This window comes from Thamnophis elegans, chromosome 2, assembly GCF_009769535.1.
Source record: "Thamnophis elegans isolate rThaEle1 chromosome 2, rThaEle1.pri, whole genome shotgun sequence".
NCBI classification, from domain to species: Eukaryota; Metazoa; Chordata; class Lepidosauria; order Squamata; family Colubridae; genus Thamnophis; species Thamnophis elegans.
Genome location: NC_045542.1, coordinates 114,042,383 through 114,059,661, shown reverse-complemented (window position 1 = coordinate 114,059,661; position 17,279 = coordinate 114,042,383). Strand labels below are relative to the sequence as shown.

The following is a 17,279-nucleotide window of genomic DNA, read 5'->3' as shown; positions in this document are numbered from 1 at the left end:
GCAGCAGCCCACGGGAAGGGTCCAGCTCAGCCACGGGGGGGGGCAGCAGGAAGTGGAGGAGGACGCGGCAGCGGCGGCGGCTGAGGCTCTCCCGGGCCGGCGAAGCGGGCTTGCCCGGCGGAGGCAGGCTGCCCTCTTCTTTCTCAACAACATCTCCTTGGACGGGCGGCCTCCGCCGCCGGTGCCTCCCCCGGAGGAAGAGGCAGGGCGGGCGGCGGCGGCGGCTGAGGCTCTCCTGGGGCCGGTGAAGCGGGCTTGCCCGGTGGCGGCAGCCACCCATCCAAGGAGATGTTGTTGAGGAAGAAGAGGGCGGCCTGCCTCTGCCGGGCAAGCCCGCTTTGCCGGCCCCGGGAGAGCCTCAGCTGCCGCCGCTGCCGCATCATCCTCCGCCGCCAGCGTCGGCGGCCCTGCTTGGGCCCCCCGCGGGCTTCCTGCTGCCCCCCGTGGCTGTGCTGGACCCTTCCCACAGGCTGCTGCTGCTGGGCAGCCCGCTTTGCCCTGTGCCCGCTGCCGCTGTCAGCTGGAGGAGGAGGGCTACCTTTGGAGGCAAAGAACGAAGTATGTAGAACGCCCTTCTGTCGCCGCGCTGTTGTCCCCGCGGTGATGACGCGCGGTGATGACGTCGCGACTTTAGCGACGCGATTTAATCTCCGCTATTTTGCGTAGCGCGGTTTTGTTGTGCCACGCTGTTTAATAACCCTGCTATTAAGTTTAGGAAGAAACCTCAGAGTCCAGGAAAAGAAAACTGACTATTATTCATTTTCTCCACAGTAAAACTGCTTTGATGATTTCTTCACAAAAACATCACAAAAAAATGGGAGGAAGGGCCATGGACTACATACAACTTTACAGTGCGGTGGATGTGGCTGTCTCATTGTTTTTTGACATTTGAACCAGCCATAGTACTTAGGACAGGTTTCTGAGAAAAGTGATCTGAATATTAGAAAGGAAATGTATGAAATTGGCTGAAATTAAAGATGATAAAACAAGGTTGTCAAAGGTATTAGCAGATCCTGTTTTTGGTAAATTAAAGTATTTGTAGCTCAGGATTGAAATGAGGGGTCTTTGGTGTTTCCTGAGCTTATTAATTTTTTTGAAGACCTTTCATGACCCAAATTAGATAACAATGTTAATGCTACTCAGTGCTCGATGACCATGTTCAAAATCTCTTTGCTATATGTGGTTGTGATTTAAATTTGTGGTTCTCTCCTTCAGATTTGTCAAATGGGTATGTTAGATCGGGTGAATGAAGGCACACTCAGGCTTCAGAGTAACAAATAGCTCTTTATTAGCACAAGTCAACTATGTACAATCCAGCGAAGGTTCAGTCTGACAGCAGCCCTTTTATAGGGAGCTGTCAGACCCTTCGACCAATCAGATTGAATCTCTGTTCCCGCCGGAACAGAGGACCTTGGTGTAAACCATTACCAATGTTTCTGGTATCTAACAGGGTACAGGTGCTTTCAGTACTGGAGCCATTCACTAGATCACAAGGACATGTCCTTCCTAGGACGTAAAAGAGAATAATAGCAATAACAATAAGACTTACGTACCACTTCACAGTGCTTTACAGCCCTCTCTAAGCTGTTTACAGAGTCCGCATCTTCCCCCAACAATCTGGGTCCTCATTTTACTGACCTCGGAAGGATGGAAGGCTGAATCAACCTTGATCCTGGTGAGCTTTGATCTGCCAAACTGCTGGCAGCCGGTGATCAGCAGAAGTAACCTGCTGTACTGCATCTAACCACTGCACCACGATGGCTCATAAGGTGGGAAAGCAGTAAAAGAGATGGGCCTCGGGACAGATGATTGGCATAAGTAAGCAAAAGGGGAAAACAAAAGTGTATTGCAGTTCTCCAAATGTCTCTGTTGCAAAGGTGGCATCTAAATTTGAGAACTCATGAGATATGCTTCTAATAAAGTAGCATTTAACTGTAGCAATAGAAACCTCTCTCTTCCTTCCTTTTGCCAAGGGAAACAGACAAAGCTCGGGAAGCTAGCCAGAAGACCATTAAATGTCTATTCTGTGAATAGAAGCGCTGAGGCTCTGTTCAAACCATTCAGACCTTGATTGTGTTTAGCTCTGTGGGAATGGCAATTATCCGATTAAACCACACACACACGTGCACCATACGTGCATAAAACAGCATCTCAGAATAGCATCTATGGATTTTAGCGAGGAATGCTTCTCTTCTTACCTCCAGACCCCAGAAATTTGTATACCTTGCTAAGCTAATGCAGAGATGAGGATGCTGGAAGTACTGTATGCCACTGTGTCTTTTCAACACAGAGATCGTGTTTCAATTGGTAAACATTAAATGTTTAACTCTTAGCCTTGCAAGCGGCAGACTTTGAAAGATTTTAAGTCTGCCAAATTGTAGTCCCTTCTTTTGGCTTGATCTCTTTTCAGCTAAGAGCCATGGAAAGGGGCTGCCAGACCCTTGTTTCTTTTCATTACCTGTTCTATGTCTGGCTTAACATTTAGATTTTAGAAAATGGAAAAAAGCTGTTTGCGAAATCACACGGCTCTAGAGCTCTGAGTTTCCTCTTAGTATCAGTGTTTATTTATTTAGTCTTGGGCTGGGTTTCAAACGGCCAAAATTGGAAACAGAGAAGGTGACTCCGAATACCATTTATCTGTATCTAAGCAAACGTCCAATGTACTTTTAATTTAAAAGAATGGCTGTTTCCTACGAGAGGGAAATATTTTTCACATTGTTAAAACATTTTTAAAAGGTCACTAGGTGGTCATGTCACTGGCAGGGAGTTCTTGTTTGGCAGGCAGCATTAGCAGTTAGTCACAAATGCCTCCCAAGACTCAGCATTCAGAGGGAGGTGTGCTGGGAGAAACAAATGCTCACAAACCTGAAGGCTGAAATATAAAAAAGGAGTGACAAAGGGAAAAACATTGGGAAATGTAAAACAACACCTTTCATAGCCAAACTAGACTGCTTGGGGAGTCGAAGATTACATTTCTACTTTAAACTTCAGTTTAGAGAAGTTTACAGAAGCAGTAAAATCTTAACTACTTTGCTTGGAAGTCACCTCATTAGCAGTGGCTGAACTACGGTTAAGGCAAGCTCTGCTGCCTGGGTGGAGGTTTGCATTTGTGGTTGGGAAGTTACTCAGCATGCCTGATTATTTTCCCCATGCTGGAGTTGATCCATACTTGAAGGTGTTGGAATGTCCTTCTGGGTTCAGCTCCAGTTGGGGGAAAAGACACTGGAGACATGGAGACTGCTTGGAAGGATGGTTTAATGGTGGACAGGACCACATGACTTGAGGTCCTGAACAGAAAAGGTGATCACATGCTTCCAGATGTTGGGTGAAGAAAAAAAGAGAGAAAAAAAGGGACTTGCTGAGTGTTTTATACTCTGTTCGGCCCCACCTCTCTGTTTCCTCTTTCTGTGTAAGGAATGCACTCTGATTGGTTGTCCAACTCCCATGGGGCCATGCAGGGGCAACTCTCTAGGCTGTGTTTTGAGTCCAAGTTTGGTTGAGTTCCCAGATGCCATGTGGTGAGTTGGGTAGAGGGCTAATACTATCAAGTCTTAATCCCATCACTCTGGAGCTGAAGACGAGAACTCTTTGTTATGTAGAATAGACTGACCCAGGCTTTTTTAATGGCCCATTAGCATAGGTGGGGCTATTAAGAGTGAATTTGTTTCCTGCCTACCAACATGTTTCTCCATTTCTGATCCAGGGAAATATAATATTCCGCCTTTTCAATATTTCTCAGGATATTTCATTTTTCTAGGAGAGGGGTGGGTGCTAACTTCCTACAAAAGAAGGGCTGAATTAAACCTATGCCTGTCGTTTATTGCCTGGTTTGCCTCTTTGAAAAGGGAAAACCCAAAGGTGCTTTTTTTCAAGACGCAACTGGACTTTCTGGTTTTTTTTTTGAAAGACATTTTGCTTCTCATCCTAGAAGCTTCTTCAGTTCTGACTGGATGGTGGACGAGGGAAGGATTTATATTCCTTGCAGACAGCTGATCATTTGCATTCTTTTAGAGAGACATTGAGGTCACTTGGAGGTTTATCTGGGTCCTTAGGGTCATCTGAGTAGTGCAAATGGGTGTGGAGCCTTCTTTTGCAGTCTATGTAGACTGCGGCTACCTAGATACATATCTGTCAGTCATTGCTTGACTGGGAATACTCTGAAGTTTGCAATGTTAGTTTTTTTTAATGCAATTGTCATATTAGGTAGCAGATTCTCTTCTCTGGCTGGCATAATATTTTATTCGGAGTTGTACCCGAAGTTCAGGCAAAAGTTGTTCAGAATTATGGGAAATTGCCTTATGCTAGTTCACCTAGTTTTTCTACTCAGGATATATATTACAAATCCAAGATAATAAACATATTGGCTAGTAATTCTAGGAACTGTAGGCCCCTGAGGTAACTGCCAATGCCCAATTAGATGTGTTTTCTTGCTCTTAGTAGCCTGTAACTTTTGCACAAGCTCTAAATTTTGCATTTTAGAGATGTATTAGATTGATGCAATCAACATTTATTAAATTGCAAATATTGAATGAAAAGTCTGCTATGTTCTTTTGAATGGTCAATGATTAGTTTGTTGTTCAGAACAAAATTCTTCAACCTTGGGTAAGTTGTATACAATATAAACTTCCGCCATTTCCTTGCTGTTGGCATTTATTGGCCACTATAGCAGGATATACTGATTATTGTGAAATACAATTAACTTTTTTAAGCAAAAGAATCGAGGACAGCGCCTGTGTAAGCCTTAAAGGCACAGCCTTGATGCAGAAATGTCTGATGCTTGCTTAGTAATTTCATTCTGGGTACTGAAGAAAGGGGGAGAATCTGACAGCGAGCCATTTTGTGGGAAATCTTTTCTCCAAATAAAGTATATTATCATTCATTGGCAACTTGCAAAATACCCTTCTTAATGCTATTATTCCATTCCCCGAATCTCAGATTCCCAACCTGGGGTCCTCCAGCAGGTTCTACACATTTAATTGGTAACAATTTGGGGAAGACTTTTCTAAACCAAACTATTTGAGAATTAAGCCCTAAATCAGTTATAAGGGCAGGAAAAGAAAACAAACCATTGTATCAGATTTCTAAGCAGTTCAAGGGGAGAGAACAAAATATAATCAGCTGTGTACCCATACAGCACCCATACCCTACCAAATACTCTAGGCCTCCAGAACATCTAATCAAGAATGTAGACAACAAAATATAGCTGGTATCAGGTATTTGCATACCTGTTTATCTGTTCCTCGATTCCTTTCTTTAACAAGGAAATATACTGTAGCTCTATGGACTTTGAAGAAAATTTCATTCATCTGAAGCATTTCTTGGCATCTGCACCTACTGAAAAGCTAATAATCTCCAAATTAAAGTTAATTTAATCTCCAAATTAAATTAATTCAGGAAAACTAACCTCTTTAAATCCTGACACCCAGGGGTGGGATTTAGCCAGTTCAGACCGGTTTGGCGAAGTGGTAGTTCTGGCGATCAGTTGTCCCGCCCACCAGCCCCTGTGCTAGTCTGTCTCATATTTCCGTTGTTTGAAATCCAGTGGATTGCCATGCCTCAGCTATTTTACTCACTGTGGCTACAGTAGAAAGTAAGTTTTAGAGCTGTTTTGAAATGAACTGTGTGCATGCGGAGTGCATATTTGGCGCCTACGCGAAGTATATGCTCAGCAAACTGGTTGTTACACTAGTTGAATCCCAGCACTGCTGGCACCCCAAATTAATTGCTGTCTCAGTGCATGGGCATCCATAAAGTAAACACAACAGTTTATGGGTGAAAGGGAAAAATACATACAGGCAGGGGGAGAAAATGCCCCCTTCTGATGGTGGTAAAATACTTGGGGTTTAACTCCCCTCTTGCACTTCCTAAACTTCTTTGTTATTCAGGACTGGCCAGGACTTTCAGGGGATTGCTGCACTTTGTCTGAGATTTCACAGGAGATTTTGTTTACAGCATCCTTTTTCAAATGTTGTATGTTTATAAGTGGATCTAGGCAGTAAGACTGGACATATGATCCAAATTCAAATGCATCTCATCATATGGTTCTTGTTACTCATGTGGCACTCCATAATCAGTGCCAAGTGGCTAGCATTTCCCAGGCAGTGTGGACATAATATAATTAAAAATAGAGCTTTCTGGTTTAAGTAAAAACATTACAATGAACGCCAAGGCTAAGATTTTATTTAAGTAAATAATTATACATACATGTGTTTATTTATTTTTTAACAGAGTCCCTTCCTCCCCCCCCCCCCCCCCCCCCCGGACACTCATTGCATTAGGGAAATAGGCTCAATTGGAAAGTTTCAGGAGAGTTTCAAATTGGGCACACTATATCAATCTTGTAAATAAATATTTAAATTCATGAGAAAGTTATAAATTCATAGCTAGGATACTGAAAGTCACTGATACAAAATTAACATACCTAGGAAATATGAATGTATGGGACCTTTAATACAAAACTGTCAACTGTATGCACATAGTAGCTTTGATAATATATTTGCCAGGACAGCTATTCACAGAAACAGTAGAATGTATCACTCAGCAACCCCCACCCCCCCAAAAACACTTAACAATAAACATATCCCACATTCTCTTCTTTCCACACAATTTCCTTTGGGCTGCTATAATGGTATTTAAGACATAAACTTGCTGTTTCTAATAATGTATCCCAAATAAACAAATGTTGGTATTTTCTCTAGAGTAATGTTTTTCAATCTCAGCATTTTAAGCTATGTGGGCTTCAACTCTTCAACTCTGTCCCACCCATACTGACTGGGGAATACTGGGAATTGAAGTCCACACAACTTAAAGTTGCTGAGTTGAGAAACACTGCTCTGGACCTTCATTTCAGAAAGGAACTCCATTATTCTAATTCCTTTCTTAAATATGCCTCTATCTTTATTTTGAAAATTCTATTAGGGCTCAGACTTGTGATGATTTTTTCCCCAGGCACAGAAAACAGAATGACAAGGTTAGGAGGGACCTAAGAGGTCTTCTAGTCCAACTCCCTGCTTAGGCAGGAAATCTTATACCATTTCAGACAAATGGATGTCCAATCTCTTCTTAAAAACGTCTAGTGTTGGAGCGTCCACAATTTCTGGAGGCAAGCTGTTCCACTGGCCAGTTGTTTTAACTGTCAGGAAATTTCTCCTTAGTTCTAGATTGGATCTAGATCTCTGAATATGTTTCCATCTGTTACTTCTTGTTTAGCCTTCAAGTACTTTGGGGAATAGGTTGTCACTCTCTTTTTTTGTGGCAGCCTCTCAAATATTGGAAGACTGCTATCATGTCACTCTTAGTTCTTCCCTTTGTTAGGCTAGACCAGTGATGGCGAACCTTTTAGGCACAGCGTGCTCAAACTGGAAGGTCCGTGCATGCTGGAGCACCGGAAACCCAACAACCAGCTGGCCAGGAGGCATGCACATGTCAGAAATCCCATGACCAGCTGGCTAACGTGCATGCATGCATCGGAAACCCAAAGACCAGCTGGCCAGCGCGCATGCGTGTGTCAGAAACCCGATCACCAGTTGGCTGAGTTGGGGAGACTGCACGCATGCACACAGAGAGGGCATGTGCCATAGGTTCACCAACATGGGGCTAGACATACCCGGTTCCTGCAACCGTTGATTATATCTTTTGGCTTCCAGCCCCCTAATAATCTTTGTTGCTCTTCTCTGCACTCTGTTTTGTATTGAAGTAACCAGAACTGGATGCAGTATTTCAATAAGATCTCATCAAGGCAGAATATAATAATGGTAACAATACTTCATGTGATTTTTGATGCTATTCCTCCACTTATGCAGCCTATGACTGCATTGGCTTTTTTGGCAACTGCAGTATATTGCTGGCTCATACTTAAGTGGTTGTCCACTAGGATGCCTAGATTCCTCTCATAGTTACTGCTGCTGAGTACGTGCCACCTATTCCATACCTGTTCATTTGTTTTTTCTTACCTGTGTAAAACCTTATTTTTCTAAATCAAACATAAATTTAATTTTTAAAATTTAATTTAAACTTAAAGTTCTCAGTATACTTTTGGGAAACTTTGCTTTTAGAATTTTTACAATCCAAACATTGTCCAAAACAGTGAAGATATTATTAATTAGCTTAGCAAAGCTAAATATATACGATCTCACTTCTTTATTGATTATGTAGCACACAGTGAGTTTAGAGCAAATACATTTCACGAAAGGTTCAGTTTCAGCTGCTAAAGTAGAATTATATTTGCTTTAAATGCCAGTATCTCATGCTCAGCGTTTTAAATTACAATTGTGGTCCTTTTTAATGCTCTGGCTATAATTAACAGAAAATTCAGTTGATTCCATAAGCCAAATAAAAGTTATTCCTAGTTCATAAAGCCTGTGTATACTTCCTATATTTTGGGGAGCCCAATGTTCATTAGAAGGTTACAATGAAAACAGGAAGGTAATTTTACCATATCTATTTATTATTGAAGAAAGGTTAAAAATACATGGAGTTTAATGTCATTTTTGGACAGTATCCAAAAGAACTTTAGTAAACATTAAATAATTTCCTAGTCTAGTTAATACAAGGAAAGCATTCTCTCACAGCTACGTTTGAGAAGGTCCGTTTCCCTGTGTGTGTTTCTGCCTGTTTGAAACCAGGGTCAGTTTAATAACTCTCTAGAGTTTGTGATCAGTGCACCTCCTCTTTCTAAATATTTTCATCTGCCTTTTGTAAAGGCTGGTTTCTTGTCTGTAACAAATTTGGAAAACATTTACCCACCAAAGAAGATCAATGAGTCAGTTGCCCTGCTCAAATTTGACATTCCTGCTCCTGGAAATGCCTGCAGCGGTTCTTTTAACAAGGAAGTCATAATTAGTCGACATGAATCTGGTATCTGACTTCTTTTCATGCCTATCTTTAAACTGCTAATTAAGGAAATATTTGTGTGCTGTTGTCTGAACTTCTCCTCTCCTCGATTCTTGAAATAACTTGGATCTGTTCCATATTTCCCTCACCTCCCAGCAATGTTCTGCCTTTAGATTTGCTGCAGTTTGACACCATATAGCTTTTAAATTAAAGCTGGGAGAGTTGGCTTAAAGAAGTTAGCAAGGAGTTAAAAAATTTTTTTTCACAGTGCTGTTTGTATAATAACTTCATTAGTACTCTTCAGCCTAAGAGTAAAAAGCATGATGGATGCAAATAACAGTATAAGATGCTCATTTATTTCCTGCTGAATTTGGTTTGTTATTTTGAAAATACTTTGCTCGCTACCATGGTAAGAAAAACCAAACCCCAAGATACTTATTGAAATGAGGATGACTTAATTAAAGATAAAATTGAAGAGATTCAGAAGTATATGTTTCTCAGTAAATAAGGGAATGAAAGGGAGAAGGGAGGAAAAGATGAAAAGTAGAACAAAGAGAGGGAAGGCAGGCAGGCAAGTAATTCACATGCTGGTGGACATGTGCTGATACTCAGATTATCTTCATTGATTCTTTATGGTATCCTTTATCAATTTTCCACCTCAAATCTTTTTATTCTCATCCCTACTCTCCATTCCTGTGTAAGCTCGGATTCAAATTAGACTTTTTAAAATAATGGTCTCATGGATTTTTTAAAAAAAGTCTTCCATTGTTAATTCCCCAGAATGACAAGTACTTTAGTAGGGCTATCACAAATCTTAACAATTTTTGCTGAGGGTTGTTTTTTGGGGCGGGTGTCTGTCTGTCTGTCTGTATGTCTGTCTCTACATTATGCAACATTTTTATCTTATTCTCCGTTTTTGCCATCATTCTCTTATATGCATTTTTCATCCAAATCATTATTCTTATAAAGCATCTTTTTCATATTTTCCATTAGTAAAACTTCCATAAATAAAAAGTTACAATTTATGTTATTTTTGTTTGGTCATCTTACTCATCCTAAGTCCATTTTCCATTTATCGTGAGATTGACCTGTCTTCTAATATTTCTTCATACAGGTCATGTAGTTTATCTTCCTGCATTATATTTCTTTTCACAAAAGTGCCTTTTTCACTTTCTTCCCTTTCTTCCATGTATTTTTTTTCTTCCAGTCCCATTCCTATCCACCAAGAAATGGACTCTTTCCATTCATAATCTTCTGTACTAGTTGTACCTTAAAGGTCTTCTAGTACAACCCCCTGTTCAAGCAGAATATCTTATGCCATTTCAGACAAATGGTTATCCAATCTCTTTTTAAATTAAAAGGATTACTTTTGACAAATGATTTCAAAATAATGATTTCAAAACCATTATTTTGTTGTGGTTCTCATTCAAATTCAATTAGTGTAATACACACAATTCCTAGCCAAATTCAAATGCTTCATATTCATCATTTTCATTATGGCATCTTCTTCATGTGTTGGAATGGGAATTGCCAGAATTATTTATTTCTGGATAATTTTTCTGGGAACACATCTTAATGAAGGCTATTCCAGGCAATTATATTCTTTGATCGTTGAAACTGAGAATAAATAATAGTTTTATTATCCATGAATTTCTGTATCTGCTTTTTCAATTATTATCCCATGTGTATTTGTGAGTACATATGGTTTTGTGCTTTAAATCTATGTGCAAAAATGTTTTAAGTTTAGCCAAGAGTACTTTCATTAAATTCAGCTGAATTGCTAACTCATTTATAGTGCTGATCTGCTGCCAATGCATTCCTAACTTTGCAGTAGGACCTGTATTTTGACCGCATGGTACAATTCTTGAAGACTAGTTAGAGTCAATGGCAAATATATACATAGAATGGATTCATTTTTGATACAGGGAGTTCTTATTTAGTGACTACAACTGGGATTGGTAATTTAATGGCTAAGCAGGTAACCATGTGACCATGACCTTCTTTATTAACTCTACATGTCACAAGATAGTTGTGAAGTGACTACTTGACCACATGGTGATCACTTGCCCATGGGATGTTGCAATGATGGAAATGTAAAGATTGGTCACAAAGTTGTTAATTCTTTTGCATGTTTGTAACTTTGAGTAGTTGCTAAATGAAGCAATTAGTAAGCAAGCAAGCACATTAAAAAGCACACTACATCAGATCTTCAGTAGTAATATTTCTGTAGTGCACGGGTGTCTAACTCAGAGTGTCATGTTGCCATCACATAATGTATCACAATGTTTTTCCCTTCACAGAGCTTGGTGGGCATGGCCTGCATGTGATGCATCAGGCCTGTGGGCCACCAGTTTGACACCACTGTTTTATTGTTACCTTCCATCAGTGGTGGGTTGCAGGCGGTACACCCTGGTACACGTGTACCGGAGCCAGCCCGGAGCACCAGATACCATTCCGGTTCAGTGCTTTGGAGGGCCCACCCACCTGCCCGCGCTCCTTACCAGTGTTTAAAGGCTTCTGCACTTCCACGCAGGCACATGACATGTACAGCGCCTGTGCAATGCTCAATGGAGCAGCTGGAGAGTTGCGGAGGTGCTAAGATGCATGCGTGCACTGTGCATGTGTGTGCACATGCTGCGCGTGTCCATGAGGATGCCGCCAGCCCCGTTCCAACTGTACTGGTTGGAATGGGATTTGAAACCCACCACTGCCTTCCATCTTTTAAATTATGACCCATCAACTTTTCCAGCTTTTAAAAGATGACTAAACAGGACTAAGAGAGCCAATGTGGTGCACAGCCATATTTCTATGTCACATCACAGTGTCTGAAACTAATTAAAACAATCTCTCAGTGCATGGTTCTATGGTTGTACCTTCTCTGTATTTACTTCCCTTTGCATGGATCAGCATTGCATCAGATTTCTCTGACTTTTGTGCAATAGAGCATGGTAGGAAAATAGTATGATATATGAGGTCCTTACACACCATAGGTTGTCTGTAGAAAGATTAGGAGTAGGAGCCAGCTTGGAGGAGAGAGCATGGTATGATGCCTTTCCCTCCATATATTGTTATGCACTTGGGAAGAATCTGTGGAGAAGTGCTAGATCCAGGAGCTGTAACTATTTCCTTTTTTGAATGGGCTTCCAGAATCCATTTCTGAGAAATTCTTCTTCTTCTTCTGTCAGCCAGTGCCACAATACATAAATCTAGAATGTCATATTGAATTTTTCCACAAATTATGATTTGGGGACAATTGTGCAGATGTGACATAATATATTATTTTATAAAGGAAATATGCATTCAATGTAGATAATAGAGTTCGGATTGTTTGTTTAAACAATCTATATCCATAGAAGATTAAGAGCATGTTTGGTTGGGGGCAGAAGGTGAATGAAAGAAAGAAGTTGCTTCAAATGGGATCTATCATCACAGTTTTTCTGAAATCACCTCCTACGGAACTTAAAGTTGAATGCTCAGGGTCAGAAGGGAAAGAAAACAACAATTAAAGTGACAGGATGATTGAGTAGTTTATTTTCCATTCACATGATCAGAACATAAAAGGTGAGATATATATGTTCCACTTCAAGTGGTATTAATTATATGTTCATTGTTATTTTGCACATAATTATATATTTATGACAATGTCAATAGATATTGACAATGTCTATTGTAAGTATATTTGTAGGGTTATATTGGTGGCCATTATACATGGGGAAAACTTGCTTTTAGAAATATTGAAGTCTTCATATTGCATCACCTCACTCTTCCATTTACTAAACTTAGTTGCTATTAATAAAGCTTAGAAGACTGTGCTCTGACTAATCAAGCTGCGGAATGAAGCCGAAGTGTTTACATTATTCCATTTTAAATAGACTGTGAGGTACCATGGCAATGGATTATTCTTCAAGGCTTCTGGGAGACTGTTCAAGAGAGTTAATAAACTGCCAGTAAAGCAATCAACACCAAACATTTGTTTAGTTCTACACATATATATATTTTTCTAGTGCAAGCTAAAATCATTTTTGTCTATTTCATTTTCTAAAAACTGAATGCTGTGTAAGGTTATTAAATCTGTTTTACTGCATGTTTTGATCTGTTGTTAATTAGGGTCAAGTGTATGTTAAATGTCTCTTATTTTTGTTTTGTTTCTAATATTTTAACCCTTATTTTGAGACTAATATCTCTAACCTATTTATAATTACCTATAAATATATTATTTCCCATGTTTTGTTTCTTTTAGGTGACAGCAATGGGAATATGCATGCATTCCTTGCTTGGGGACTAATATCAAGAGCATGTGGTTGCTTCACAGCTCCAGATAGTTCTAAATGACATCAAATGTTTGCAATAACTCAGTGATGCCGAACCTATGGCACACGTACCCAAAGTGGCATGCAGAGCCATATCACCTAGAACTCAGGGGGGTCTCCAGTTCCTCTTCTGGATTTCTGGCGCACATGCACACGCAACAATCAGCCGCCCTTCATGCATGCGGCAGTGCCAGAAATCAGAAGAGCTGGTCTTCTGGTTTCTGGCTCGCGCCGGCCAGTTGATTGTTGCATGCACACGTACACCAGAAACTGGAAGACAATCTGGCTAGAGTGCATGCATGCACCGGAAACCGGACATTCATTTTCCAGCATGTGCATACCCACTGCACAACTTCTTTTTTGGGTCACAACCCCAATGAGCATGTGCATATGCACACTCCCTTTTCGGCACTCGACACTCGGTGCCAAAAAGATAAGTCATCAATGCAATAACTTCTAGACAAGTTTTCATCCTGGTTTGGGACCAAAATCTCTTTAATGGCTCTAATAAAAGGCACACATTGTGTGTTTGACAGGAGTTAAAATACATTTTATTGGGACTTTATTGCGTCTTTATAGTGATCTCATGATCATTTCCAATTTTTTCTAAACCAGTAGAAATGAATGATTTAGCCCTTAAAATAGTCTTTCAAATCTGATCACAAACCTGCTTTTTCTATCACTGCTGTTATATTCATGGGTTTTCATAGAGCTGAGTGCACACATTTTCTGAATTTTGACCATATCTACAGACTAGATATGGTCAAAATTCATATTTCATATTTATATAAAGCTAGTGTAGGGTTCTGCTGAAAGCTGTATATATCTTACAATTACAGTATATTGACTAAAACTGTTTTAGGGTTTGAGTGTGCTGTGTTTATTTCAGCCATGAATTTATAAAATAGAACCCAATACATTAAACACTTGTCTGGGTGTACACATCACATGCACACAAACTTTGTCACACTGAATTTTAGTACTTTTTATGAATATGTGGAAAAATGTAACAATAAAGTTACTGTTAAGGTAATGATGGGTTTTCCGTCTCTGACAGTTATCAGTAGCAGGAAACACAGATTTGCAAAAATGAAAAAGCAAAGAAATGTAGTATGTGAGGGTTTCTTGAATTTTACAGATTGTACTTTCAAGTGCTTAAACTAGATTATCAGTTGTTAACTGCATTTCTGTACTCACTTATGTAATTGAGACTTTTCATATTGTACCTTGCTACAACATTCCCCCAGAATTCAAGAATCTGATAAAATTCCTTGGTCTGAGTGTGGGTATCAATAATAGTATCAATCAATCATCACTACCATCCTATGTTGATGAAACCTCTTCTGGTATAAAAACTTTTACAGATTATAGAATTTGAGTAGTGAATTTAAGATGCTGCCTCCTTTGGGCTATATTTACTATATCTCACAGTATTACTAGAAATGGAATAATGTCTTTAAAATTATATTCTCATACATATAAACTGTTATTAGGAATTGGTGAGGGAAACCTGTGAAAGGAAACAATTAGTATTCTAGTGTGGTTTTGATTACTAAGATTTATTAAATAATAAATCTGGTTGCCTTCAAAAGACCATGATAAGTTTTGCTTTCATCATAGCTACAATTACTCCTGGTTTGGGAGATTGGCAGCAATGAATTAGAACCAATCTTTCTTGAAACAGACTTTTTTTTTTTTGCTGTCAACCTTCAATGAATACTTCACTTAAGTGATTTATGAGGACTAACTTTGCAATTTAGTCGGTACAGAATCAAGAAGACCATTGAAAAAGATGGCAGAGTTGATAACTTGTTGATCATGTTTTATGCACAGTTGATGTGTACCATTGTAAAATAATTTGTAAAAAGTCTAATCACCCAGGGTAAAATGGTAAAACTTGCATTTGAGGGATGGATGAACATGTTTGTAGTTAAACTTGTAAAAACAGACTTCAAAAATCATATTTTAATAATAAAAAACTGGTAAGTAATTGCCTAAGCAACTTGAGGCATGCCGTAGAGTTTTCTAACATAATATGGAAAATAGCAAGATTTAAACTGAGTTCCTTAGATTCTTTATTAGATCAGGGTAATATATCAATTGAACATTAGTGAACTTGAATTCTGCTGTCCCAAGAAAACTTGCGGTTCACATATGGTTTTTCAGAAATGGTCTAAATTTATACCACATTCCATATATGCACCAGGTATACATGTAAATAGTAGTATTCATGCACCATTATTTATAAAGTATCCGATATTCACTTGCCAATAATGTCATAAATTAAATTACAAGTATATTATACAAATCAACCCAGAAAAAATATATTTGGGGGTACCATGTATATAAAAGTAAAATTCAACATGTATTCAAAAAGCTTAAGGTGATTTCTTCTTGGTTCTACATTTTATAAAATAGTTTTTTCTAAAAAATGTTTGCCCAGAGGTTTGACTTTCTTTCTTTCTTTCTTTCTTTCTCTTTCTTTCTTTCTTTCTTTCTTTCTTTCTTCCTTTCTTCCTCTCTTTCTCTTTCTCTTTCTCTCACGATGTGAGTCTGTCTGTTTCTTTCTTTCTTTCTTTCTTTCTTCAGACAGGAAGCATTGCTTGCTGCCATTAGTGAAAAAGATGCAAACATTGCCTTGCTTGAGCTGTCCGCTTCAAAGAAAAAGAAAACGCAGGAAGAAGTGATGGCTTTGAAAAGAGAAAAAGACAGATTGGTCCATCAGCTAAAACAACAGGTTGGGAATCTTTTCTCCCCATTTCTTTCTAGGGACTCCGAGATTATTCCCTCAGTTTTCTTCTGACTTTAAGTTAAGCCTTAAAACAAACCTTGTGACAGCTGGAGGAAAAGTGGGGATCAAAATACATGTCATCTCCCTACTATTTTACTGGTCTTTAGCTGAACGTAGTGTTAACTTATTCCATATATATCTTGTTTTCCCTTTTTTTTCACATCTAACTACTGATTATACAATAGTAGCCGGTAAGATTTTGAGATATGTTTCTCATACAGAATCACACTAACTTTATTTCCTGTATATTATTGCATTATTTGCTTATTTGGATGGTCCATCCCAGTTATCTGACTGCCATCTGCAGTTTGGCAATTCAATTCTCACCAACTCAAGGTTGTTTCAAACTTCCATTCTTCCGAGGCAGTTAAAATGAGGCCCCAGATTGTTGGGGCCAATATGCTGACACTGTAAACCACTTAAAGAGGTCTGTAAAGCACCGCAAAGTGGTATATAAGTCTAAGTGCTATTGCTAGTAAATAGAATGCCAGTAAATAGAAAGCAAATCCTAAAATTATCCTTGTGTCTGTGTGGCCTACCTTTTACTGACATTGATGCCATGAAGGTATGGATAGAATTTAATCTCTGCATGCAAGAAAGCCCATTGTTGAATTGTACAAATTTGCCCCAACTATTTAAAAAGTATAGAAAGCCTGAAATTAAAAACAATGATAAACCCCTCCAAAAAGCCCTTACCCTTTGTTAAACAAGACACATATCATTTCCCTACTTTTATCTGTTTTCTTGTGCTACATAACTTTCCATAGATCACTTTATGTTCTAGACCAGAGATGTCAAACTCATGTCATCATGGCAGCATTATGTGACGTATCAGGAATTTCCCCCCTTTGCTGAACTGGGCGTGGGTGTGGCCAGCGTGGGATGCATCTGGCTCATGGGCTGGGAGTTTTGACAGCCTTGTTCTAAACATTTAATTTTCTGGGAATTGTCTATCTTCCTGAGTAGTCACCAAAATCCCTATTGTTGAAAAGCTTTGAGTGCCAAAGATTTGTCATATAAAGGGCAGATCTCATTTTTCTTTCTGAGAACGTGCGAAAAGGAATAATAATTTATTTTAATGATTAGCAAACTTAGACTTCCCAATACTGAAGGTTTGTATATTTAAAACTTAGGGCCATTCCTCCCAGATCAGCTTTGTAATGTATCACAACATTGTTTGTTTCTGACACAGAATTTTGGACTTGTGGATCAGGCTTTTTTTTCTGTTTTTTTTCCATTCGCTTGCAAAATATGATCACTGTCCATACTTGTAAATGCATGTATAGAAGACCAAGTAAAGCTAACTTCCCTCCATACCAGATGAGATTCAGAAGAGGAAAGGGAAG

General features: G+C 39.2%; 1 protein-coding gene across 2 annotated transcripts in view; it reads left to right on the top strand.

Annotated features, from left to right (window-relative positions):
- ERC2 (ELKS/RAB6-interacting/CAST family member 2) overlaps positions 1 to 17,279 on the top strand; it is a 439,036-nt gene that overhangs the window by 393,618 nt on the left and 28,139 nt on the right. For both annotated transcript variants that reach the window (XM_032211271.1, XM_032211270.1), the window contains exon 13: positions 15,732 to 15,879. In XM_032211271.1, coding sequence (XP_032067162.1) covers positions 15,732 to 15,879 — 148 coding nt within the window. The remainder of the gene's footprint in view (positions 1 to 15,731; positions 15,880 to 17,279) is intronic.